This window comes from Anopheles coluzzii, chromosome 3 (assembly GCF_943734685.1).
Source record: "Anopheles coluzzii chromosome 3, AcolN3, whole genome shotgun sequence".
Lineage (NCBI taxonomy): Eukaryota > Metazoa > Arthropoda > Insecta > Diptera > Culicidae > Anopheles > Anopheles coluzzii.
Window position 1 is genome coordinate 92,458,587 of NC_064671.1, and position 24,763 is coordinate 92,483,349.

General features: G+C 52.1%; 1 protein-coding gene across 6 annotated transcripts; it reads left to right on the forward strand.

Annotated features, from left to right (window-relative positions):
• The first annotated feature begins 711 nt into the window (after nucleotides 1–711).
• Nucleotides 712–23,028, forward strand: LOC120959150 (uncharacterized). Of its 6 annotated transcripts, none has more exons than XM_040382333.2 (7): nucleotides 712–1,128; nucleotides 3,016–3,173; nucleotides 3,279–3,810; nucleotides 7,363–11,072; nucleotides 11,163–11,966; nucleotides 12,068–20,910; nucleotides 21,297–23,028. In XM_040382333.2, exons 4-7 carry the CDS (start codon nucleotides 8,101–8,103, stop codon nucleotides 21,389–21,391), a joined length of 12,714 nt encoding a protein of 4,237 aa, XP_040238267.2. In that variant the 5' UTR covers nucleotides 712–1,128; nucleotides 3,016–3,173; nucleotides 3,279–3,810; nucleotides 7,363–8,100; the 3' UTR covers nucleotides 21,392–23,028. The 6 variants fall into 6 exon arrangements, with proteins under 6 accessions (XP_040238267.2, XP_040238265.2, XP_040238268.2 ...); XM_040382332.2 differs by lacking the exon at nucleotides 712–1,128 and adding an exon at nucleotides 1,887–2,657 and having other exon boundaries at nucleotides 2,771–3,173; XM_049608309.1 differs by lacking the exon at nucleotides 712–1,128 and having other exon boundaries at nucleotides 1,887–3,173; nucleotides 3,360–3,810.
• The last annotated feature ends 1,735 nt before the right edge of the window (nucleotides 23,029–24,763 follow it).

Sequence of the window (24,763 nt, forward strand, 5' to 3'; positions counted from 1 at the left end):
AAACTAACGTTGTAGCTCGTATATAATTTTTATAAAATTGTTTTATATAATTTTGAAATTCGTAAGAAAGCTATGAAAACATAAAAAGGTACAAAAGTAAGGTATTTTCAACCAGAAACATTTAAATTTAATAAAAAATAACAAGTGGAAGAAAATTGTTGTTCCGTTTGACAGTTTTGTTGACAGACAAACGATCAGTTTGCTCTGACAACTGGAAAGCACAATAATTAACAATTTTGTGAAAGAAAATTCACCACAAAGGGAATCATGTTGCTTTGCTTGCCGAAAACTGCTTTTTGTGGAAGTCAGAAAATATTTGCTTGTTTATAAATCCATTTTCTGCACAATACCTTGCATGCTTCAAGCTCAAAATGTCATGCACTGAACGGTTATCTGTCAAATATTTTCACGCAGCAGGCTACGCCAGTGGGAACCATTTTCAGTCCTCCATCTTTGTAATAAATCGATGAACAAGACAATGTGCTTTTAACGGGTTTAAATGCTTGTTTTCATCATAGAAAATTTGAAAATGTATCATAAATTAAATGAACCATTGGTGGTGTCAATTTTCAGCTAAATATCACTAAAAACCTTCATGATTAATAAAAAGTACATTTTATTCATCAACAGCACGCGAAGAGGAACATGGATGGACCTCACTTGTCAAACTGCGACAGCTGTCAAAAAAAGCACAATGCACGTACCCGCCATCGATCGTGGAACACATCTTGCGTCTCTAACCAAAAAAAGAAGTAGCCCCTGGCTCTCGCATTCTCTGTGCGTGGAAAACGAAGCTAGCCGTAGCGAGCAAATTGTACAGCAAGTCTAATCGAAACCGGTGCTAAAAGGATGTGGAACCAGTGAGCGATTCCGGCGATCCGGAATATTCAACGGTGCGTCGCAGTACAGCGCGGAAAACACTTGCCCAAATTCCGGCCCCACCGAAGCAAACTTAGCAGCGCCTCTGTGTGCGAATGAAATACAGCAGCAGCAGTAGCAGCAGTAGGCACATCAGCATCAGCAATATCGAAAAGCGGCCAGCAGTGTATGTGTGTGTGTGCGCGTGTGTGTGAGGAAACCCCAGAAGGAAAATCCCTGTCGTGGTGGTCGCGCTGGTCGTGCAGAAGCGTAAGTATGATTCGTTGCTTCCGTTCTTCCTGATTTCATTCATCGCGCGTGGGCCCCCCCGCAAAACGAGCCGTCGTGGATGAGAAAAGTGAAAAAGTAAGAAAAGAGCAAAGGGTAGGAAGGAGTAGGGTTGGTGGCAGCGAGGAGGATAGAGGAAGCCCACTTTTTCGCATTTTGTGGCGCGACGCAAACTCCCTTTCTCGCCGTTCCCTCGCCTTCTCCCGCAGGTCCACCCCCTTGCTTCATCGACCATTCTAGTTCTTCGTCGGTCACACACACACACACATGGACAGACAGGCAGGCCACGAAGAGATTTCTCCCAAAAATGTGTGTAAAAACGCGTACCCCTGTGCCGCGTAAGTGTGCGTGCGATGTTGGTGTTTCCGTGGGTGAGCAATGCGAGTATGTGTGTGTTGGTGTTGAGGATAGTTAGATCGCGAAAGGGGAAGGGAATAGGCGGTGGGTTAGTAGTTTGTGTGTGGGGTGGTGGTACAGTGCACAAGCGGCAAAGATGGTGGTGATGCACGGCACAGTCATCGCACACACTCACACGCCATTGAGAAGAAGAAGAAATCAGTGCAACGACGGTGTGGCGGAACCCTTTTAGTCCTAAGCACGCACACAGTCAGGGAACATTTGCTTGAAAAAAGTTAGCAGGCCGTGCGTTTGAACACGCGCGCGAGTGCCTGCGCCTGCGTTTCCGTCGATGCGCGTGTGTAAGTAAGCGACTGTGCGCCCATCGTGGCTGTGCGTATGTGTGCGTGTGTAGCGAGAGGGTAGAAGGTTGTATTTTTATGAATGCGGTTTGCGGTGTGTGGAGCGGTTGTTTGATGTGTTGCTTTTTGTGTAGAGTGGGTGGTGTGCTAGTACGGTGTTGGAGTAAAGAGGCAAAGGTTAGCGCGACGAACCAGGAAGGGGGTTGGGTTTAGTATCGTCAGCAGGGTAGGAAGGGTAAAGCAGCGATCGATTATTGTGTGTGTGTGTGTCGTTTGCGATAGAAAAGTGTAAAATTGGAAGAGAAAATTGTGATTATTGGAGCACGCGTGTTTCGACAACGTTGTTTTAACAAACATCCTTTTGAATGGCATAATAATAGCCTCAAAAGCATGGCCCATCGTGAGGGTTGGGATGAGTTAGATGTACACAACGAAGTTTCTTCCCTATCCCCACGGTAGTTGATTCAATGTGTGTGCGTGTGTGTGTGTGTGTTTTCGTTTGCATCGCTTTACACGTTTTCACACGCACACACTCGTGTTTGTGCTGCGAGCAGCAAACGTTTCGAGCGCCCTCTGCCGTATTCTGCACCGAACTACGCGTACAGTGCGCGCAGGGGCAGTTGTGTGCGTGTGGTGTTCGCTTTGCTTACAGCCTACGACGGGAGGCAAAATAAAGCAAAGCAGCAAGGAAAAAAGTGTGTGGAGTTGTGTGTGGATTTCACCTTTCTACAGCATCTTTGTTAAAAAGCAACACAGCCGCTGGGGAGGACGGGAGGAGGGCCTCTAATTTCAACATTGAATTGAGTTTTTCATGTAAGGAGGAGTGCTGAATGTATATATCTATGCAATGTGCCTGCTCCGAGCTGGTTTTTTGTTTGTTTCCTTTTCTTGAACTAATGCGAAACATATATGTGTATACATTATAGCTTCACTTTCCTTGTCTTTCGGCTGTCCTCGAACTAGCGACCGGTTTGTGTGGTATTTTAGATAGGAACTGATTCGAGTAAAGCATTGAAGTTTGTTGAAATACGGCAAAACACCCTCTCCCCATACGGTACGGTAGGCCACGGCGGCGCGCGACTACACGTTGATCGATACCACCACCCTCTAGCCATACACTGTGACAAGCAAAAGCCGTTCAATCAATCAACCAATTTGGATCGATTTGCAGCAACGAACTACTACTACACAGCGGGAAAGCGTGGCGCGGAATTGAAGACATAAAATCCGTTAAAGCAAAGCTACACACGCACGAATCGGACTGCCAAAACGGTTATAGGGAGATCTGCAAAGCCCGGGTGTAAGAAGAAGAAGAAGAAGGAAGGGAAGGTAGGTTGAATCCGTGGCTGCTTCCCTGTAGCCAAGGGAGGAAGATGGCGACGAGAGAGGCGCGAGCAGAGCACACGCTTTTTTGTTTTGTTTTTCTTGTTTTAGCAAAGTATTTTTGCTGAATGCTCTGCGCCGACGAGCTGTGCCTACGACGACGAATTAACGAGTTTGCCATTTTACCGTCAGGCTTCGCTTGTCGCTGGGAGAGCGCATCGGGAGCAGCAGACGACACAGCATCAAAATTGCAACCGCCACGACGCGAACCGATGGCGGTGTGCTGCCTGTACGCGGTGTTTTCAGCGTACATCAAAACAGCGCGCTCGAGAGCGAGAGACGAAACAGAATGCAAACGCTCGTGGTAGTAGCAGTGCAGTATCGGCGAGAGCCACCGGAGAGAGCAAACATGGGAGAAACCACTAGCAAATAGACCCAGTACCCAGTACACGAAACCGAAAATGCAGCAGGCAGGCGGCAGCGGAGGCAACACAGCATCGCCGAAAGACCAAATGCGATCTTGTGCTGTATGACGATCCCATCTACCGCCATTGCCGTCGTCTTCTTGCCACACACTAACCTAATCGTTGAATTAGTGCGCACGTTGGTTGGGACTGTGCTGCTGCTGAATGGAGACCATCCGGTGTGTATGATGCGCTCCCCGATGGTGGGAAGGGAAGCTGCGGTACTGATAGGGCATCCGCTGTGGACGAACGCACGCACCAAGTCGCAACGGGCGAACAATCATGATTATTCCAATTCGTTTGCGAGGTCGCTGTTAAAATGGTTAGCTGTCCACCAAACATCACAGTCCGCGCCTTCTGCATCACATCCTTCTCCTCCTCTCAGTGTGACGGTGGTGGGTGTTGCGGATGTGTGTTTTAGGGCAGGGATGCGGATGCGGCAGGGGCGATTTGAGATTGTGCTCGGAACAACACTGCGGAGCAGCAGCATCCGTGTAGTTCTATTATTACGCAACGTGTGTGTGCGCGCGGGTAAAGAGTCGCCCCTAACGCGCTGCTCGTAAATATTGTTTTTAATTCGACACGGACCGCCGTTGCCGTACATGGTTTGGCCGCTAAAGCAGCGGTTTCATGCTGCTCGCCCCCGTGGAGGTAGTCGGGAAACGGGGGAAAAGCCCTGGAATGCTAGATACTGGGTAGTAGAAAGGAGGGTAGAAATATCAACACACACACATACTCTCTTGGAGGAGGCTAGAGTGAAGGGAAACCGCCAGCACAACAGTACAAATGCTTTTTCACTCCATCGATATGTGCGCTTGCCCGTTTTGGAAGAGTGTTTGGAAAGAGAAGCAAAAGAGATTGACATTTGGCGTTTGAGCGCTTGTATACAATGATGGATTTAATACTGATAGTTTGCATATTGTTGTGTTTTTGTACGCTTGAGTTAGATAAAATGTTTGTATAACATGATTAATGGAGAATAGTCATTAGGAATTGAGAATTTTAAATTGCAAACAGTAAATGTCTCTAACAAGAAGATCAATACAAACAAATAACAAAAATCTTTTGCTGGATCACAACAGAAGAGTAATTCCTAAATGAAGTAAATTAGGCAATCAGAACACTTTTGTGTGAAATAAGACCACGAAGGTAATGCCGGGAACGATAAAAAATGTGATGAACTAAATCTAACGTATTGCTACAATTTGTGAAACATCAAACAATTAAATACTAGCACACATCAGACCGATTGGTGCGCGAAAATGGTGGTGCACAACAGCATGTTTTGGGACGATCAATTTTACGGGTGCGTGCGTCGTTTAATGTGCCGCGGTTGATCATGGTTATCGTAGTGTTGGTGTGTGCGCGGTACTGTGATGGAATCCGACTGCTAATGTGTGCGCCAGATGTGTGTTTCACGATTTTGGCAAATCCATCAATCCGCGAAAAGGAGGACCATTTCACCCCACTCTCATGTAAAGCATAATAGTGCAACGTGTAGAAAAACAAACTGCAGGAAATGGCTAATTAGTGAACTGAATGCTGGAGTTGTGCGCGAATCGGTGTGAAAACTGTGAAAATAATCGATGCCTGGCAAACTGACGTGACGTGTGTACCATTTTGTGTATTTCGTGATTGCCTTTTCGTTAACGCGAGACTCTGGGAGGCATACGGGGCACAACTATACCAGCGTTTTGTGTCTGCTGCAGTGTAGCAGTGGGGGAGTCCGGGATGTGTGAAAGTGTGTGCGTGTGATTTGTAATGTGTTGCAATGTAGAGAAAGGAACAAGATAAAGAAGACAACAGGAAGTGTTGGAAAGAGAAAAGTTTGTTTAGCCATAAGCTGGGCATCCGTTACGTGATATGGCGCTAACGAAACGGCATCTATTCGACAAGAAGCGACAGCAGTGCCCCAAACAATAGATTCAATTGTGATAGCGAGCCGAAAAACGTGGTTTTCGGTAGCAAACACCAGCGCGTGAAAATAATAGAAGCGGCCATGTTTGTTTTGTGTCATTTGGCTTCACGCACACATACACACTGAATGTGGCAGCGTGTATACGGATATGAAGATAGTGTGTGTGCGTGTAATGACAAAGAAAAAAAGATGGAGTTTGTGAGCGAGTGTGCGTGCGTGCAGGCTGGCTGGGAACTTGTGGGGATGTGTCAGAATTTGATGACAGAGAGATGCAGTCGAATAGAAACTCGAATTGATTGAGAAGAGAAGGAGTGTGGAGCGAAAGGGAGGCAAAATGAGGGCTGAAAATTATGTGTGGAATGCGGTGTGTGCATGCGAACGGGGCGTGTGTGTGGTAGTGTGGTGCAAAGATGCGAATGGTGGAAGGAGGAAACCTTCGCCATGACAGTTGCCCTATGATGAAATTGTTGGGTGCAGTGAGCAGATGCGATTATGAATGAAAATGTTAGGTATAGAAATACTAATCGCTTAAGGTCGTGGTGCAGTTTCATCACTTTGTTGAACTCAAGCGTGACAATGGCGGTGTGTGTGCTGCTTAATTTTGTTTTGTTGTTTGCGAAGCAGTGCAGCGTAGCGACGACGTCAAACGTCAGGCTGCCATTATTTGACACACACGGGGATGGTAAAAAACACACACACACACTCGCGCATACACACGGTTGTTGGGAGCGCAAGAATGATGGCGGCGGGAGAATCCGGAATTGATCGCGAGATTGCGCACTACCGCGTTCGAGAAGCGAATCGCCGATTTTGAACGCGGATCGAAAAAGGCTGTCGAATGATGAGGGCTGGTGATGCTGGGTAGACGGGTAGGAATAGGAGAAGAGCGAGGCGAGAGATGTCGATTCGTTTTTTTTCCCATTCTGCTTGCGGTACACGATGCTGCGATACCGCTGGATTGCGAGTGTGTGGGTGTTGCGTTTACTGCCGTAAGGTGGTGTGTGAGAGAGAGCGAGAGAGAGCGAGAGCAACACAGACCGTTCGTTTACGCTGGTCGAGTTGAAGGTTTCGATGCGATGGCGATTTGTGGCCCGTATAGCTGGTTGTGTCGCCGTTGCCTTTTCGTGTGTGTGTTGGCAAGGGGTGTTGTGCATTTTTATATATATGACGCAGTAGCGATTGCTTAGGGGGTGATCAAAATGTAATTGATTTTTTGTTGCCTGCGCCGCTTGTGTGTGAGCATGATGAACCCGTTCAAAAAACACCAACTGCGCCTGGTGGTTGTGTTTGAACGTGTTCATTAGCTGGCAAATGTTAGTTGTACAATAATTGAAGGGTTTGGCAGTATGAACGAAGGATTGGTAATCCCTACCCTTTTCATGATTGCACAAACGGTTTATTTGCAATTGCTTCAAGCATGCATTTTACATGGCCATCTATGCTGACAAAGAAATTCAAAAAATGAGCTTCAAATGAGTATCGTTATCAACTGGCAAGCTTGAGAGAACAAGTGCGCATGTTTGCATTTATAATCGATGCTTGTTTTGCTTGTTTAGGCTACCTCCATAGTATGAAATTAACGGTCCACGCTCTTAGAGGCTCGTATTTGTATTGAAGCATTATTGATGTAGGACGTAAGACGTTTTTATATTCTAATTTGAGGCTGATTTGTTGTCGGATAATTCGATCATATCTGTTTGAATATTTCTCCACTCAATCATCAGACGGTTGCATACATTTGTTCTTTTACGACCTGTTTAATGCAAATCTGAACCCCATCTAATGTCCTATTCCTCTCTCTGTTTCATTCCAGGATTCTGAGCACCAGTGCTATGAACCGTTCTGACATGGCCTTCTCGCTGCCAGTACCATCGGACGATAACGAAGGTCATCTCGATTATTATCGCATTGGCGGTGATCCACCTGCCGCAGGAACAGTAGACACCTCGGCATTACCAGTGGTTTTATTAGAGCAACAGAGAAAGGATCAGCATAGTTCCCACTCATCGTGTACGCCTGTTGTATTGAACGGTTCATCAAACGTGGTGGATGCTCTTACCGTTGTTCTACCAACAGCAGCGTGGTCCTTTGCGTTCACCCCTACCGTCTACCAACGATCGACGGTGTGCTAAAGAGAGAATCCGTCGCGCCCCCCCTGTCTATGAACATTAGTAGTCGCCACTGCAACGCAGCATAAACTACTCCAAAACTGGGCAGCAAGGAGGCAAGCTAACAGCGACGACGAAGAAGAAAGGACAGTGAAAACGAAAAGCGAATTTGTTTTTGTTTAAAGAGTGGCACTAGAAGGAGGAAAGCGCGAAAACCTCGATTAACTAACCGCGAACAGAGTGTTTGTGTGTGTTTATGTGTGCTCGTTTGTGTGTGCGGTGTGATTAAGTTTGTATCTTGGGTTGGATTCGCCACCCGCAGCAAAGGGCGAGCAAAACTCCCAAAGAAGGCGCATCGCTCGTTGCGTTGTAGTAAATGACCGCAGGAAGCGAAAGATCATCACGTACAGTAGTAGTAGCAGCAGCAGCAACACAGCTCAATCATGTCTGCGTCGCGCGACAGTATCATGACAGCACCGTCTGGCCCGTCTGTGAACAGTAACAAATTCAATATTTTAGGATCCGGAAACAACACTAGCAGCAGTAGTGGCAGCAGCGCCCAGGGTGGCGGAGGAGCAGCAGCAGCAGAAGGCAATGGTGGTGGAAGCTATAGTACTGCGGTGGCACAACACACGGGGGCTGCAGGAAACGTGCTAATACTAGATGGTGCCGCCAACAACCGGCTACGACACCCGAACCACCATCCGCTGCTCGACTGCAATGACACGGTAGTGGCAGCAGCGAGCGGTCTGCAACAGCTGTCCACTGTGGCGGCACTCAAGCTGAGGGGCGAATGTGCCGGAGGCCCCACGACAGTACAGTATTCCAACATGATCTGCACGAGTTACGGTGCAACGATGGCATCCACAACGACGACGACGACGCTCAGCGGCAATAGTAGCGGTAGCAGTAATTTTAGCAATAGTATCGGCGCCGCCACCAGTACCAGTAACAGCAACAGTCTCAACAGCAATATCCACACCAGTAGTAATAGTAGCAGCAGCAGTAGTAACAGCAGTAGCAGCAGCAACAACAGTGTCAACCTATTGCCCGGGCAGAGCCCAACGTTGGCAACGGGCGGAGGAGGAGGCGATGGGGCAGCAAATCGCTTGCAGGTGGTAAACAATGTGACGCTGGTCCCTAAGGGACAGCAGCCGCAACAGCAACAGATGCAATTGCAGATGCCGCCAACTACGGCCACCTTCAACTACATCGATTCGAGCGGGAAAAACTTTAACGTATTCACCTCGACCGGGGGCAAGTTTAGCACCAGCAAGCTGATCAGTGTGCCGATTGCAAAGATGAAAAATCTCAACAACCATCCGCACCACCAGCTCGTCGGAGCACAGCAGCAACAGCAGCAGCAACAGCAGCCGCAGCATCTGCTGTCGTCTAGCTCCTCGTCCGTGTCGATTACGCAGCAACATTTGCCGACCATGTCGATTGCCGGCGGAATCCTTACCAGTAGCAGCGGTGGCAACAGCATTGGCTCAACGTCGGCCACAACGACGATGGTGCAGAAGGTCACGGTGCCTCGAAACATTCAGCTCGTTACAAGGATGCCACCCAACAGCACCCACAGCGGTGTATCCAGCTCGGCAGCTTTAAGCAACGGTGGCCGTCTCTTGCAGCAGCAACAGCAGCAGCAGCAGCAGCAGATTCAGTACAACAACGCCGTTGGTCAGATTCAAGATACTGGTGGTGGAGCACTATCCACGACACCGGTAGAACTGAAGAACGTAGTGACCACGCACGTGAAACCGGTTCCGGTCACAAGCAAGAGCAAAGTAAGCCAAAATGCATCACTGAAATTGTTACAGCAGCAGCAACAGCAACAGCAGCCACAGTCCCAGCAACAGCAAAGGCTCTCAAATGTAACGCTGAAACCGCTGGCCGTCATGAAGCAGCAGCAGCAGCAGCAGACACCGACCGCGGTTAATGTGAGCTTGAAAACGGTCCGAAGTAACTCAGCATCACAAAAGGGCGCACTAGGCAGCATTAACCATGGCACTGCACCGAGCAACGTTTCATCTTCGATGTTCTACATGAAGAGCGGTGGCGGCAGTGGCTCGTTGGACCTGCAGCAAACGGGCGGCACAAGCAAAGCGCCCATTATAATGACCTCGGGGGCGGTCTTTCATTCGGGTCTGCTCCCGGGCCAAACACAGGTGATGATCCCTGTGTCGTCGTACGCGCAGACCAACAACAGCAGCAGCAGCAGTAGTAATACGATCAGCAGCAATAGCATCAGTGCCGGCACACCTACATCGTTGGGCAGTATCAAGCTGACGGCCCCGATACACCACATCCTCGGTGGTTCGAAACAGTCGAGCACCACCACTACTGTGAACGTGATGAAAACGGGCAAAAATCAAATACTACAAATTCATCCCCAGCCAGCTCAGTCGCGAACGGCTTCACCTCAGCTGCAGCAGGGTACGTTCATTGGTGGCAATGTTGGCGGAACTGCAGTGCAGCAGCAGCAGCAAGTGGTTGTACAGCAACAACAGCAACAACATACGACTGGTGGAGGAGGCGGTACGATGATGATCAACGTACCAGCGTCCTCGCTCACAAGTAAAGCGCCGAGCGTAGGCCGGTTTACACCCTCCTCGATTGGCAGTACCGCTAACTACATCGTGAGCTCAGCTTCCTCCATGGCAGTTTTCGCCAGTACCGCAACACTGACGACAACTTCATCAACAATCTCAGCAGCGACTGGCGGCGGCGGACATAAAGGGTTAAGCAATCTCTACACGGCTGCCGCCACGGTTGGAGCATACGATCAGCAGACGCTTGCCGAAACGGTCACAAAGTATTCGGGGGGAAAGGGTGGCGCAAGCAGCAACAACTTCACGAACGCATCAACCGGTGGTAGCACGGCGTCGGCGAAGTCGTCGGCCAAAAGCATTGGAGGCGGACGTGGACGTCACAACAGTGGCAGCCAGTTTCAACTGCACGCTCCACTAGCCTCGTCGCCGCCGGTCGTGTCTCAGCACTATGTGTCAATGGAACATTCGATGGTACCACCTGGAGGTGTCGAACAGCAGCATCCAACCTCGCAGCAAGTGCTGGTAAACCACACGGCCTCGCCGCCGTACCGGTATGTCTACACCACTTCCTCGACTGGAACGACGTCCAGCAGGACGCCGGTGTCGCAGCAATCGGGACCAAGTCCTGCGAGCGATGCGGACGTGAACTATCTGAACGGTCAGTCCGACGAGACGGCGACGGCGAGAATATTGCAGAGTTTGTCGCAGAAATCGCACGACACCTCCACGGGCAGCAATGCGAAACTGTACGCCCGGCATCATTCGTACGAGCCGTCGTCCTCCTCGTCATCATCGTCGGTGGCAGGAACGCCGAGCAGGCATCGTTACGATTCATCCGGATCGACGGACGGTCGCCGAATGAGGTAGGTTTGACGGAACTGTTATTTCAATTACTCATGTCTCTTTCCATTCTTACATTTTACTAAAACCCTTTCTGCCTTGCTCATTTACAGTGGCTCTGTGGATGGTACGACGACGCTTTATGCGGATAATATTCCGCTAAAAGAGAGTAGCCCGGCCAGTGCGCTCGCTACCGCCCACTACTCGGCGCGAGACGACGACGAAGGCAACAGCATTGAGGTGCGCCCCGGTCCGGTCGATCCGTCGACCGGTCTGTACTACATTCTGCAAGCAATCATGCAGGACCACACCTACTGCGAACCGATCACGACGACTGCCGCCGCCGACCATCATATCACGGTTCCTTCGGGAGCGAACGCGTCAATTCAGCAAACAATTCAACCGAACCCTGCAGTGTCACATTCTGTCCCCGGTGGTACCATTTCCACCGGCGTGGACGTAAACAGCCTGGCGATGATCACGTCTTCCTCGTTGCCGTCCGGGCTGCACCCAACGATGACGACGACGGTGATGGCTGCCCCGGCGGCAGTGCCCGTCAGCATGGGCGTCAGCGGATCGCCCATAGTAGTGCCGATAGCACAGATGAATCTGGCCAAGCTGACGTCGGCTGCCGTTGCGAGCGAGCTGCTCGGAAGCTCGAAAGCAGCGGGCGGCGGCATGTTCGAATATCTGTATCAGGCGAAGGGAGGCTTGACGACAGCCCGGCCGGGCGCTCACGACGACAATGACGATGCACAGTCGGTCATTAGTACCGGGTCGCGGGCGGGCCAGGACAACGATCTGGGCGAGGAAACGGATACGGCACCGGAGGGCGAAGGCGAGGACGATTCGGTCACGCGCTGCATCTGCGATTTAACGCATGACGATGGGTACATGATTTGCTGCGATAAGTGCTCGTAAGTATTGATCGGAATGGAGCTGTGTGTGTGTGTGTGTGTGCAACAGCTGATTTTAACTAATTTGTTTGTCAATTTGCTTTCCTTCTTTCTCTAAACAGTGCCTGGCAACATGTCGATTGTATGGGTATCGATCGCATGAACATACCGGACGAGTACAACTGCGAGCTGTGCCAGCCGCGTCCCGTCGACAAGGCGCGAGCCCGCCAGTTGCAGCTGCAAAAGCGCAAGGAGCAGAGTCTGTTCTTTGCAAACAACAATGTGACGGTTCCGGGAGCAGCCGCGTCCGCATCCACAACGACGGACATCGGCGGTGTGTCGAGCACAAATCAGCATTTGCCACCAACGCCACCACTGAGTGGGAAAGGAGGCAACCATCATCATCACCAGCAGCAGCAGCAATACGCCTCCCATCAGCAGCAGCAGTACCAGTACGGCGATGTTATGTCCCATCATCAACTGCAGGGCCATATGCCACCGAGCAATGGGGCGATCGGAGTGACGAATCACACGGCGCCGGCTACGCCCGCGAAAAGTGCGAAAAAGTCCAGATCCGGCGGAAGCTCGCGCAAGAAGTCCGACAGCGTTTCATCTTCTTCGTCGATCGGGGGTGGAGCTCTGTTTGGAGCTCCGAACAGTGGTGCCATGGCAGGTGCAATGAACAGCAACACCCTTCCGATCAGCTCGTCAGCAACGACACCGACGATGGTTGTGAGTGGCAGTGAGGGTGTACCGTTCGGTGCTGGTGGTCTGATTCCTGGCCCGGGAGGAGCAATGATGGATGCGATGGTTACAACGATGGCGACCACGATGCCGCTGGGCTCGTCGTCGATCGCTGGCGGTATGGCCGTGTCCACGATGGCACCGTCCGGCACCACCCTGTACTGTGATAGTAGCAATAGTAGTGGCGGAGCGGCCAAGAAGCTAAGCAAAAAGGCAGAGGCCGCCCTGAACAGCCGCTTGAACGGTGGCAAGCGCGTAGTGGCCGGCAAGGAGCTACGCTCCGTTACGGCCGGTGCACCGACGGCGGCCGCCTCGCGACCCTCCAAGAAGAAGACGAAGAGTGCGGAGCAGAGCACGGAAAAGCTGATGAACATGATACGCACGTGGATCGACAGCTACGAGCGCGCGACGACGAACCACTACTCGCCCGAGCTGCGGGCTAGGCTGCAAGCGTTCGCGAAGCTGCAGGCACAGAACCCGCTGCTAACCGACAGCCGGCTGCTGACGGTGCCGAGCGGGGCGAATCTCACCCCGCGCTGCACGACCGTACCGCACGCGGGGGGTAAAATCCTGATCGGCACGAGCGACATCGAACCGCGGGCACCGATCATAGAGGTGAGGGGCAAGTACATGCTTACCAACCAGCACAAGCAGCTGCAGTCGCTGTTTAACATGGCGGCGAACGGCAAGCTCAGCCAGAACAAGAATGCCGGCCCGTTCCTCTTCCTCTACCAGCTGCCGGCGGCCGGGTGCGGTGGAATGGAGCTCTGCGTCGACACGCGCACGTACGGCAACGACGCCCGCTTCGTGCGGCGATCCTGCCGGCCGAACGCGGAGCTGCTGCACAGCGTGGAGAAGGGAGTGGTGCATCTGTACATTGTAGCGACCACGAACATCAAGTCCAACACGGAGATTACCATACGGCACGACGAGCAGCTGATTCATCGGATGGGCGGCGTGGTCATTCTCACGCACACCACCGTCACAAACGTGTGCGCCTGCGGCTTGATAAAGGACTGTGCGTACTCGGCCCAGCTAAGCGAATCGACCGGTCTATCGATGGCGCCTGCTTCCGGCACGGCGGCTCCTGTGGGGGCTGCTGCTGGCGTGGCGCCAGGTGGCAAGAGCAGCGGCAAGAGCGGAACCAAGCGCTCCCTCGCGGACGGTGGGCTCGACGGGAAGGGAAAATCGAAGAAGGCTCGCAACAACAGCATCAGCCGTTCGGCTGACGGGCGCAATCGGTCGATTTCTTCAAGCGGCGGCGAAAGCGACGCCATGTTTGGCACACCGCAGGGTGCCGGCCAGTCCGGGTGTCTGATGTCACCGCCAGCCTCCTCGCCCATGCTGCAACCGATGCTACAGCAGCAGCACATCATGACGCCGCAAGAACTTCAGCAGCAGCAGCCGCCACACTCGCAACCGATGATGCTCGGTCCACCGATCCAACCCCCGATAATGGCGGGAATGGGTGGCCCTCCGTATCTGTATTGCCCTCCGCCAGTAGCTTCTCCGCACCATCCGTCGATGAGCGGGCCGCAGGGCACAATGCCTCCCTCCTCGCCGTATCATCCTTTCGACGTCAATCTTCCGCTAAGGTCACCGCCGCCACCGCACGTAGCGCAAGCGCAATCTCCCCAGCACCAACAGACCCCTCCTCCTCCTCCACTACCCGGTGCGTCCAGTTCGCCCGTCATGCCATTGAATGCCGGTGTGCCACAGCCGCTTACTCTTCCTCACCATCATCAGTCGCCAGTTAAGAAGCAACTGCCGCATCAGCAGCAGCAACAACAGCTACAGCAACACTTTCAAGAGCATCAACCCGAAGCGGCCGCAGCGCTGTTAGCGATGGCGTCCGGCGGTGGCTGTATTGGATCCCGCCCCGGAACGGCCGCACTAGATGCGGCCCTGCTCGAGCACGGTACGCGCATGGAGCTGATCCAGCAACAGCAGCAGCTGCACCGGCTGGAGATACTGGAGGACGTTATGAAGATACAGATCAAACCCTCCCCGCCTGCCTCACCGTTAAAACCCACAACGAGCCATAGAAACTCGCCCGTTTCGCTGTTACTTTCGCCCACCAAGCCAGTAATGCAGCAGCAGCAACAGCAACAGCAGCAGCAACCACCAACGGTGGTACAGACGAAGGAAATCATTGGAACAGTCCTGTTCCCGCCTCAGCAGCCCTGTCCGCAGATAAAGCAGGAACCTGAAGTTGTTACCGTCGATGTCGATGAAGTCGACTCGGTGAAGCGAGAGCCGAGCGAGATGAAAGATGTGCAGATCCATCCCAGTGGCGTGGTTGTTGCACCGTTCGCACCGGTTTGCGTCGTGAAGGAGGAGTACAGCAGCAAGCACGAGGTAAAGCTGGAACCCGCGGCACCATCGCAAATGAGCACCGTGGGCGAGGAGCACGCCATGCCAGGCACGACGGTGGTAACGACGGTGGAAAGTGGGAATGTAACCATCAAAACGGAACCGTCTCCGCTAATGCTACCCGGCGAAAGGAAGCAGGAGCAACCAAACTCCACCCTGCCGGTCACCGTCATCGAACAGCAGCAGCAACCGATGGCGACGGGCACCGCCGGTTCTTTGACCTCATCCCCAGTGAAACGCTCCAGTTCGCCGAACAATCATCACCACCCTCATCAGCATCATGGTGCGGTAAACCATCATTCGGCCAGCAAAAGCAAAAAGAGCAGCAGCAGTGGTGGTGGCGATCAGCCACATTCGCGTTCGGAGAAAAAACAGGCGACGGAAAAGCCGAGCCGAAAGCTAACACGCGAAGAGCGCAAAATGGAAGCGATCGTGAAGGCGTTCGCGAAGATGGAACAGTCCCAGCAGCGCAAGCAGGAGCTGAAGGAGCAGCGGAAGGACGGTGTGACGGTTCCGGGCAGCAAACGGCGCAGCATCTCCACCTCGAACGCCGTCATGGGTGGCAATCTTTCGGACGATGGTACGGCCGACAGCAGCGGTGCGACAGGAGGCGTCTGCTCGTCGTCCAGCGGTGGTCAGCTGTCGGCCAACACGTCATGCGACGGTACGAATGTGGATCACTCGTTCGGCAGCTCGCCGAACGCTCGCTCCTTCTCCAGTGGTGGCAGTTGCAGCGGAAGTAGCAGCAGCGGTGGCGGCAAGCGAAAAATCCGGTCGTCGTCGAAGACGCGCTCGTCGAAGAAAAAGAAGAGCAAAGCGGTCAGTCAGCATTTCGCATCGTCCACTCAGCAGCGGCGCAAGAAGCTGGCAGCAGCAGCAGCTCGCTCGAGATCGAAATCGAAAAGCAATAATCGGATGCAGCAGCAGCAGCAGCAGCAACACGACCAGCAGGATCAGTACCAGTCGCAATCAGCAGCGGGAGGTACGGAGGGCGAATCGTACGCTGGCGGTCATTACGACAAAGCAGCCGAGCTGCTGCTGACCTTCTCACAGTCGGCAACTAGCAGCAGCGGAGCGGCACAGCTGATGGGAGTGACCTCGGCAAACGTTGTCGGTGAACCGGCGGGTGGTATGGCCGGAGGGCCACCGTCGGTTGGAGCGGGAAGCTTGCCGATGCTCAGTTCCGCCTGCATGCTGATTGAGGCAGCGGTTGGACCGCTCGAGAACGCATCCGCGTTGCTGATGGGCGGACGACCGCTGAATCTGCCCAGCTCGGTGCTCGTATCGTCTTCCACTCCCTCGCCGCCTGTGATTGCCCAAACGCTCGAATCACCGTTGCCCGCGGAGCAGCAGGATTTCAAGTACCCGGCCAAGGCAAAAACGAAGAAAAGTATGAGCCGCGAGTGGTTGAGCGGGCATGCGCAGGAGCAGGGCGACTCCGGGTACGCGACAACACCCACGGAGGACCGGGGGAACAGCGCGGTGGACGCAGTGTCCTCCTTGCCCCACCTTCGACAGCCCCTGCAGCTGAAGACCAACTTCGACGATCCGTCCGGCACGGGGGAGGGTGGCAACATCATGATAAAGAAGGTGGAAGAATTCATCATGCAAAACTCGCCCCAGCCGGACGACGGTACGGTAAACGCCACTTCCTCCTCCTCCTCCTGTCCGGCGACTTCCTCTTCGGTGGCTGTTTCGTCCTCCACTCAGGCGATTGGAACGAACAAATGGCCAACGAGCGTGTCGTCGTCCAGCGGGGAAGTGAGTACGGTTAGCACCACGGACAAGATGGAAAGTGCCGCCGTGAAGAAACGTTGGCTCCGGCAGGCAATATCGGAGGAAACCGACGAACATCCGAGCGGCGGGCATGGCGTTGGGCTGCATTCATCCTCCTCGTCCTCATCTTCGCCACCACCGCCGAACGGGTTCACGACTCCGTTGAAAAAGCGGCGTGTGATTCGAGAGAATCCGATTGCCGTCGTATCGAGCGCACCAGCCGTAGTTTCGTCGGACGCGGCGCAGCAAATGCCGCAACCAATGTACGTCCAATCGACTACGTCCATTACGTCGAGCTACGCGGACAGTAGCGGCTTGGTAGCGAGCGGAGGAAATAGCGGACCCGCAAGCAGTGCAACCCGATTTTGGGATCATTCCATCTCGCCCGAGAAGCAAGCGATGGACCTTTCCTCTCATCGTGCCCCACCACCACCCACCAGCAGTGGGCCAGTGAAGATGCTTACGCCTCTGCACTTTGCCGATCCTGGTCCAATGCCGACTGCAGGTGTGGCAACGCCACCGATCCCAGTGCCGCCGCCACTGCCCCCGATAGTACCACCGTCTGCCGCTGCGCAGGTGGTGCTAGCAGCGCCACAGCAGCAACCCTCGCCGACGATCGCCGTCCATCCGCAGCTACATCTCGGTGGCAGTGTAGGTGTGGCCTCCTCTCCACACCATCTTCACCATCACCATCCGTACCCGCTGTTACAGCAAATCCATCATCAACCGCACCATTCGATTCCGCTAGCGATGGCGGCGCAGATGCAGTACGAGGTAACGGCGAGCAGCAGCATAGTGACAGCAGAGCCGCCGGCAGTTGCAACCGTTGAGACTGTTGAACAGCCGTTAGTGGAGACTGTCGAACAGGCAGCACCTGCGCCAGCTATTGCACCCGAAAGTCCGCCAGTGGTAAGAGAGCAGGAATATACGGCTCCAACACCGGCAGCTACGCCTGTGTACGCGGAACCAGCGGCGGAAGTAATCGAGGAACAGGTTGTAGAGCAGCAGGTGGTGGATGTGGTTGAGCAGGAGGTGATGGTGGAACAGGAAGTGATGGTCGAGCAGGAGGAAGAGTTGATGGAGCAGGAGGAAGTGATGGAGCAGCAGGTGGAAGAAGTGATCGAGCAACCGGAGGAAGAAGAAGTGATCGAGCAGCAGGAAGAAGTGATTGTGCAGCAGGAAGTGGTCGAGCAGGAGGAAGTGGTCGAGCAGGAGGAGGTGATTGAGCAGGAGGAAGTGGTGGTCGAGCAAGAGGAGGAAGTGGTGGTCGAGCAGGAGGCAGTGGTGGAGCAGGAAATCGTCGAAGAGCAGGAGCCGCAGATCGAGCAGAAAAACGAACCAAGCGCTGCTGTGGACGAGATTGTTCAAGCTGCTGCTGAAGGACGTTCAAGGACGCCACAGTTGTGTGATTCTGAGCTGGACACGTCCGATCCAGCGATCGATAGCAAGGGCAGCACGCCTAGCAAAGGAAGCCAGAAGTACATCGCCGACGATGATGACGAAATGGCCGCCCTGGTGGAAGAGATCGTCCAGGAGTCGTTCGTGTCAAAGCGCAAGGAAGCAGAAACAGCGGCAGCAGCAGCGGTGGCGAAATCTCTCGAGCTGCAGGTGGAAAAGAAAGCACCGATTCTAAGTCCCACGCTGAAATCGTCTGCAAAGGACGAAACAATGAGTGTGGGTGAGGATAAAACGATAACGTCTGCTGCCAAGGACAGCTCTGCTGCAGCTGCTGTACGTGAAAAGTCGGCAGAGAAACGGTCCACCAGTAGAAAATCACTCGGAAAGGTGGAGCAGCCGAAAGCCAACAGCCAATCGGTGGAAATTAGCTACTGCGAAGCGGAGGACGTTGTTGCGGAGGAAAAGCGTGACACATCGGGCATGGAGTCGTTGTCGTCGACGTTCGATGAAATTGTGGAAACAATCGTCGAAGAGCGACTGGCGGCAATGAACGACGAGTGCGATGTCGCTGGCGAAGGAGAGCATCCCGGCGACGATACGGACGGCGGTGCCGAGGAAGAATCGGTGCTGGTGTACGTACAAGAGGAGGAGGAAGAGACCGGCTCGAAGGTGCAGCTCGAGGACGAAAACAGCGAGGACGCACTGATGCGTGAGGTGGAGGAGGAGATGATGGAGATGATGTCGGAAACCAGCGCACTGCGCCAGGGGCTGCCCCGAACTTCCAACGAAGACGAGGAGGAGCGTGATGTACGCTTCATAGCGGAGGAAGAGGACGATGCCGTTAAGCCGGAAGTGGTGGCGGCTAGCAAGGCCGCTCCTAAGGACGAAACGGCATGCGCCGAGTGGACGGAGGCGACCCCGGTTGCCAGTTCGTCGCCGCAGAAAGTGGCAAACGGCACGAAGGAGACCTCGAAAGCAACTCCAGCGCGTGCCGCTGCACCGGAGGACAGCGAGCAGAGTGAACTGGCCGACCTGCAGAAGGTGATCGCATCCTTCCACTCCGAGAACATCATGAATCTGATCTCGCGCAACAAAAGCAAATCGAAGAAGGGTGGCAGCAGCAGCGTCTCCCCGCCGGCACGAGCGCCGAGCGCAGACGGAGCGAGCGTGAAGAAGCAGGTGAAGCTGAACTTTGACCTGTGCGTCAAGGACGATGCCGTCAATGTGACGCTGCAGCGGTCTGCCTCGGAAGGAATGGAAGCGACGGGTGAATCCATCGCCGTGATTACGGGAGCAACTTCGCTGGCCACAGGCATGGCCGCTGCTGGAGCTGCGATGCCCCCGATGGTGCTGCCTCCCTCGTCCGTATCTGTGCTGGCCGCATCGACCGGGCTGGTGTCTGCCGCACTGCTCACCACGTCGGCTGCAAGCGGCGGAAGCGTCAGCAGCAATCTGCACACCATCAAAACGATCCCAACCGTCGTGAATAGTACCACCGTTGGTGGCAATGTCGTCGTCCCATCGGTCACCACGTTCGGCAGTGAACCGATCCGCTCGTACTCTACGCTACGGCCGGATCCGCCCATGCCACCGGGACCCATGGTAGCCGGTGGACATCTCAGCACGCTCGGTGGGTACCATCTCGGGCGTCTCGGGCCGTCCTCCGGAGCGCCTCCGAGTGTGGGCAGCGCGGGCAGCGCTGCCGGCGGTATCTATCAGTACCGCTCGGAGGTATCGAATCTGCTGGAACGAACGGCCATGCTGGCACCGCTTCACCGACCGACAAGTTTCTCGACCCTTGGATCGCTCACCTCGCCGCTGGTTGGCGGTGGCGGTGTAAAATCGTCCCTCCTGCTCGGCTCGGGCACGGAATCGTTGTCCACTCTCGGCAGCACGACAGCGCCGCCATCGATGGTGGGAGCCGCCGGTGTAACACCGGGAACGGGAACCACCCCTACCGGAGGATCACCCGCCGTTGGAGCGTATCCGAAGATCTTCACCAAAACGGCCAGCTCGGATCCGCGGCTCAACCCGGCACTGGTGGCAGCAACGACCGCAGCCGACGCATCGTCCCCCGCCGGGGCAAGTGCCGCCAGTGCACCGATCACCCCGAAACGCAAGCTCTCCATTACCGAGTACCGCAAGCGCAAGCAGCAAACTTCCACCGAAGGTAGCGCGACGTCCACGACGCCGGGAACGGCCACTCCGACCGCCTCCACAGGCATTGGCTCTACTAGCAGTAGCTCGTCGATACTATCCTCGCTGGCCCCAGTGCCCTCAGCCGCCGCTCTAATAGCGGCGTCGAAAGCGAGCAGGAGAGAGCAGCTGCTGCTGGCGGCCGATCGTGCCGCCGCGTCGTCTGTGAGCAGCACCATCAGCAGCAATGATGTGAGCAGCTCGATCAGCCGGGAGCTTAGCATGGAGCTGGATCTCGATCTGCCGGAGGAGGCGAAATCGGGCGACAGCTCCAACTCTTCGTCCTCTTCGTCGAGCGTCGGTGGTGGTGGTGGGCGTGTTCGTGCGCCAGTTCCCGGCATAAGCAACGGCACAGTGGGCAAGCTGAGCGGAAAGGACGCTGGCAGTGGCGGTATTTCAACGGCCGTGGATCATGCATCGTCGACGAACCATCATCATCACAATCACTACGAAGCACTTTCGTCCACCGACGAAATAAGTAAGTAAGAAAATAGATATAGAGAAAGAAAGGGTGGAACAGCACATAGAGTATTTAGTTGAAATATGCAATTTAATGTTAAATGAAATAAAGAAACATAATTGTGGTGATCAGCCAATTCATCAATGTTATGCTGCTGCACACGGAGAGCTATTTTAATGGGTAGATTAGACTTTTTGCGAGCTCAGGTAGAAGATGAATGAATCGAAAGCACGTATAAAGTGGCAGATTTCGGTACTGGAGGGATTTATCTTCCAGTGAAATTAGTAAAGAACATTGAAACCTTGTTTAGTTAGTGTTATTGGTAAGCTTATTCGTTTGTTTTGTGAACGTTTTACAAAAGACAGCTCCAAATTCTAACCAAAACTGTGTTGTTTCCCTTTCAGCGACCACATTCAGTGCTACACCAACGTTGGCCGAGCTGCGCAGCGAGGGCGGCATGTCGGCGGAGCGGCTAAAGTCGCTCAAATACTTCCCGTAAAGTTCGTGTGATCTGTCCAAGCGCGAGTCGGACTAAGAAAGAAGGAGTGATGCAGTAGGAGAAAGAGCTGAAACACGCACACGCAGTACTCTCGCAAATGACATGCGGGACATGTCGATAGGAACAGGGCGGCAAAGAGACCAAGACCATCCAATCCCACACCCAACGCTTCGCATAGTAAGGTAGTACCGCCCACGGCACGACCACATCCAATGCGTGATTAGAATTAATAGCGCTAAGAACTCGCATCGGTGTAAGAGGGGATGCGGAAAGAATTCTTACCTCGCACGGTAGGAACACTCAGGAATAGCAAACAAGCAATAAGGAGGAGGGAAAAGGAGTATAGAGGGTGCTTTTTGGTTTTTTTCTCCGACGGTTTCGGGTCACTACGAAATCATCGTGAGATGGTTTTTGTGACCTTTTCCGCGCTCCACTAAAGCACACATATGATGCTGAATTGAATGCGAGCGACCCGATCCGTCAGTTTTTGTTCAGTTCTTTTTTTGGTAATGATTGCAATGATCATGCACACACATTGTGCTGTGCGCTCGAATGTTCGCGCTAGAGTAATGCAAAGAAAATGTAATGTAATGTTTTGGAATGATTTTAGATTTCAAAGTGTTTTGTTTTAACTGTGAAGGATGTATCCAATACAACTTCCGATTGTTCCGATTGTTGATCATTTTTCCGTATGATTATACGCATCCACACACACACACAAACTTCTCCCTCCTCTCGAAGCAGGCCAAGAAAACAAGCAACAAACGGAAATCAAAATAAGCTCGAACCGTAGTAGCAGCTGCAGCAGCCCCGAGCTCCTTCGAATATCAAAAGCAGAAAGGGAAAGGCAAGAGTGAAATTATTCGATAAATTAATAATCAAACAAGCGCGATGGGGGAGAGAGGACACAAAGGGAGGGGGTGTAGTACAGAAAGGACAGAACACACAGACCCCCCCGCCCCAGATACGCACAGCGCAAAGCCCGCAATTTGCATCAAAGTAGAGATGTGGTTTGTGTGTCACACCTAGTACAAAGTACAAAGCCGAAGGTAGTAGAAGAAAGCGACACAGGGAAATATCGAGGCAGGTGAAAACTAACATAATACATACATATATATACACACACACACACACACATGCATACATATATATTTATAATTTTCAAAGTAAGCGGTAAATACACACACGTGTGTACAAGTGTAATAAGGCAGATGTAACATAGCTTAAGCAAAAAGATAGGCCAATAAGGACAGGAATGAAGGAGTTTTAAACAAGATCTTTTTTGTAGTATCTATTATTGGTTATGACCTACATTATTAGTTACACACACTCACACATACACGGTACCGCACGCACACACACACTCTCTCTCTCTCTCTGCGTTTTGTTTTGGGGAGAGTTTCGCAACCTAAACCACCACTAATCCCTAACCCAGTAGGCTACTAATCACCTCTCCCGTGTGATGATAATTGCTCTCCTTAGTGAAGGTATATTCGTGTGTGTGTGTGCGTGTGCATGTGCGTGATACGGTGAGGCAGGCGAAAAAGGAGATAAATATAGGTTTATAAGTTTGCTTCATTTCAATTGTAACACGAATTAATAGCGCATCGGTAAGCCTTTTAAGTGGACTAAATTCATATGATCCGTCTCATTGTTTCTTCTTTCGTCGTCCGATTTTGGTGTTGTCTGCTGTCTGCCCGCCCCTCTTTTCGATTCCATTACTGTGTTCTTCCTCTCTTCTACTTATTTTAACACTTTGTGACGAGCATGATGTTAGTCTCGCATCATGAGTCAACAGTTTGTTGTCACAAAGTGCGTCATGTATCGAAAGATAGAACTTATCATTTCAATACCTTTCATTTCCTTCATCGTTTGCTTTATTTGCCACAGAACAACCGTAGTTGGTCTACCTAAGCCACTTTGTGGGCTTGGCCAACCGTGAATAGTTCCGTGAGCTCTCGATAACATGATAGTCAGAAGATCTCGATCTGTACGAGATTTGAACCCTGACTAGCGTGCTATTATTGAATCGTACGGACTGTAGTAAAACTTCAAACAACTAATTTACAGCGAAAAAAACGTCTCTGCTCTGGCAGTGGAATCGAAACGACAGTGGGGCAGAACAACAACAACAACAGAAGAAACACGAGTCAGAGAGAGCCGTTTTTTTAATATACATGTTAGTAGTGGTATAGTTTTTTATCCTATTTTATGGTTGCTAGAGGCGGGCTCTGTTGGTTTTTTTTTATACGATTTAATTGCCAATTTAACAATATCTGTTGATTTCCTAAAATTATTCGCAAGTGTTTTTCTGTGTCATAAACCTTTGCATAAATTGTACAGCTCTTTGCTTTTAGCGTGTAATATAATATATATAACCCTTTCCAATGCGGGGCCGGAAGAGGGTACTCTAGTGTAAGACCATTTCACCTGGGTCATTTGTTTTTATAAGGTCACGCAAATCATACAACACACGACGACAGCCACCACCACCCAGAAGGTACCCAGGTGTCAACTATGCATGCGCGTGTGTACGTTTTGTGAATTATATTTTTGATAATAGTGTATTATAGAGGCGTAAATTTATTGTATCGTGTACACACCACATTCATTGACTCCGAAAGACGCCCTTTGCGCACGCATGCTGTGTGTGTAATGTGAGCATGTGAGTTGAAACGAAGCGATTTGTGTACATACAATATGTGCGAAGGAGGCCATGGCTCTTCTTTACCTAACCCCCCCTTTCCGGTAAAACTTGTTAAAAACATTCTTACTACTTAAGTTATAAAGTTTAAAAACACCACAAAAATACACGAAACTAACCGAAAAACGGCCCATAGAAAAAGGTACCCAATGATGCTGGCGGATCATCCCAGTCGAATAATAAAACGCCACATTGCATACTGGGTTTTTGTGGTGGGGTTGTATGGGGGGAAAAACACGGGGCATTCAGCTTAAGAGTAACTTATTAAACACAGCGAAAAACTTACGTTTGCTGCTGAGTGTAACGTATGTATATGTAGACGAGCAGGAAGGAAGAAAGGCGTAACTTTATAAACTAACTAATGTAAAAAGGGGAAAAGGGGAAGCAAACAGCTCTATACAAAACAAATAAGAAGTAAACACAAAGCAAAAACAAAACAATTGTGACACCATTTCTATTATTCACAAACAGAAAAACAACAACAAAGCATTCGAAAGAAAACGCAGTGTAGAAAGAGCGAAAGAGAGGACAAAAGAAAGGGTAAAAGGGGGGTGGTGTATAGGGTGAAAAGAGGGGGTGTGTTTGTGTGCATTTGTGTGGTGGTGGGAGGATACAAATGAATAAAAAAAAACACAAAAATCACACACAATAGTAGAAGATAAGGAAAT